The sequence below is a fragment of the Octodon degus genome, unplaced genomic scaffold (assembly GCF_000260255.1).
Source record: "Octodon degus isolate 3935 unplaced genomic scaffold, OctDeg1.0 scaffold00209, whole genome shotgun sequence".
NCBI lineage: Eukaryota > Metazoa > Chordata > Mammalia > Rodentia > Octodontidae > Octodon > Octodon degus.
Window position 1 is genome coordinate 3306625 of NW_004524785.1, and position 1521 is coordinate 3308145.

Consider the following 1521-nt stretch of genomic DNA (forward strand, 5'->3'; position numbering starts at 1 on the left):
AGGTAATTGAGGTAAAAGCCAAAAGAAGAACTGGACAGCTGAACTTTGTGACGTGTTTAAGACAGACTCTGGGAAGCCATTATGGAAACAAGCCTGTAGGGATGGGGGGCACTTTCATAGTTCAGAAGGGAAAAGTAAAGGCTCATATTATGGTAAGGGCCCATGAGTGTGTGCTTGCGTACGTGAGTGTTGGGTGCATAGGGTTCATTCTTAAGATTTTTAAGTGTGTTCAAAATTCTCCCTTGAAAAAATCCTGAATAAATCTTTTGCTTAGAGTTTTAAATGACATAGTGTAAATCATAATGAGAGATGTCTGGGTAGAGTTCTCTTTCAGTTTTTGTTTGGTTTTTGTTTTTTTTGAGATAGGATCTCACTGTGTAATGCAAGCTGGCATGGAACTCACTGTGTAGCTCAGGGAACTTGCTTTTCAATGTGCAAAATCTAAAACTAAGTACACAACAGACTTTGCAACGAACATGGTGGTGATTTGGGGGAAAGAAATTGCATTATGGAGCTGGGTATGGTGGCAACTCACCCATAATCCAAGCACTCTAGAGGCTGAGGCAGGAGGATTGCCCTGAGTTCAGGGCCACCCTGGGCTACATAGTGAGTTTAAGGCCAGCCTGGACTACAGAGTGAAAATCTATCTCAAAAGAAAAGAAATTGCACTATGAAAATTATAATCTTATGCTTCTGAGTACAGAGGCAAGCACTTGGAATCCCAGCTATTCCAAAGGCTGAGGCACAAGAATCACTTATACCCAGGACTTTGACACCAACCTGAGCAACACAGATCCCGATTCTAAAAATAAATATGTGCTAAATATGTCAATAACACATTGTGTATGGAATACTAGATGAAGCCAGGTTTAAGGCATTTGCTACTTTATTTTATAATTTTTAGTAGTTGGATAAATGAGTATGAAAATAACCCTTTAACAGTTTCTTTTTTGGGGGGCAGAGTCTTGCTATGTAGTTTACACTGGCCTTGAACCCACTTTGTAGTCTAGGCTGGCCTCAGACTCAGCAGTAATCCTGTCTCAGGCTCTCCAAGTGCTAGGATTACAGGAGCGCACCACCACCCCTAGCTCCTAGCACTGTTTTTGAAAAGGCTGTTCTTTTTCTTGCTGAATGTGTTGACACTCTTTGAAAATCATTTCAACCTCTAGGCAAGGGCTTTTTTTCTGGCTTCTCCATTCTATTCCATTAGTCTGGATGTCTGTTGTTACATCTCTAATGAGTGGTAAAGTTTTATTACTATAAGTTTACAGTAAGTTTTAAAATCAAGAAGTATGAGATCGGGCCAGGGAGATGGCTCAGTGGAATAAGTGCTTCCCTGGCAAGCACAAGGGCCCGAGTTCAATCCCTGGTTGTGCCAAAAAAAAGAAGTATGAGATTGCTAACTTTTTCAAGGTTTTGAAAATTTCAGTGTCCATATGCTCAATGCAATTTTTAGGATCTATTTTTCTGTGAAAAAGTCATTAAGATTTTAGGGGCCGGGGAGATGGCTCAGTAGAATAA

The 1521-nt window shown here is 40.4% G+C and overlaps 1 protein-coding gene across 1 annotated transcript in view; it reads left to right on the forward strand.

Moving 5' to 3' along the window:
- Positions 1-1521, forward strand: part of CUNH11orf54 (chromosome unknown C11orf54 homolog) — a 17926-nt gene that overhangs the window by 13740 nt on the left and 2665 nt on the right. Inside the window, exon 6 of the mRNA XM_012517735.2 lies at positions 3-152. Within this exon, the coding sequence (XP_012373189.2) occupies positions 3-152 (150 nt within the window). The remainder of the gene's footprint in view (positions 1-2; positions 153-1521) is intronic.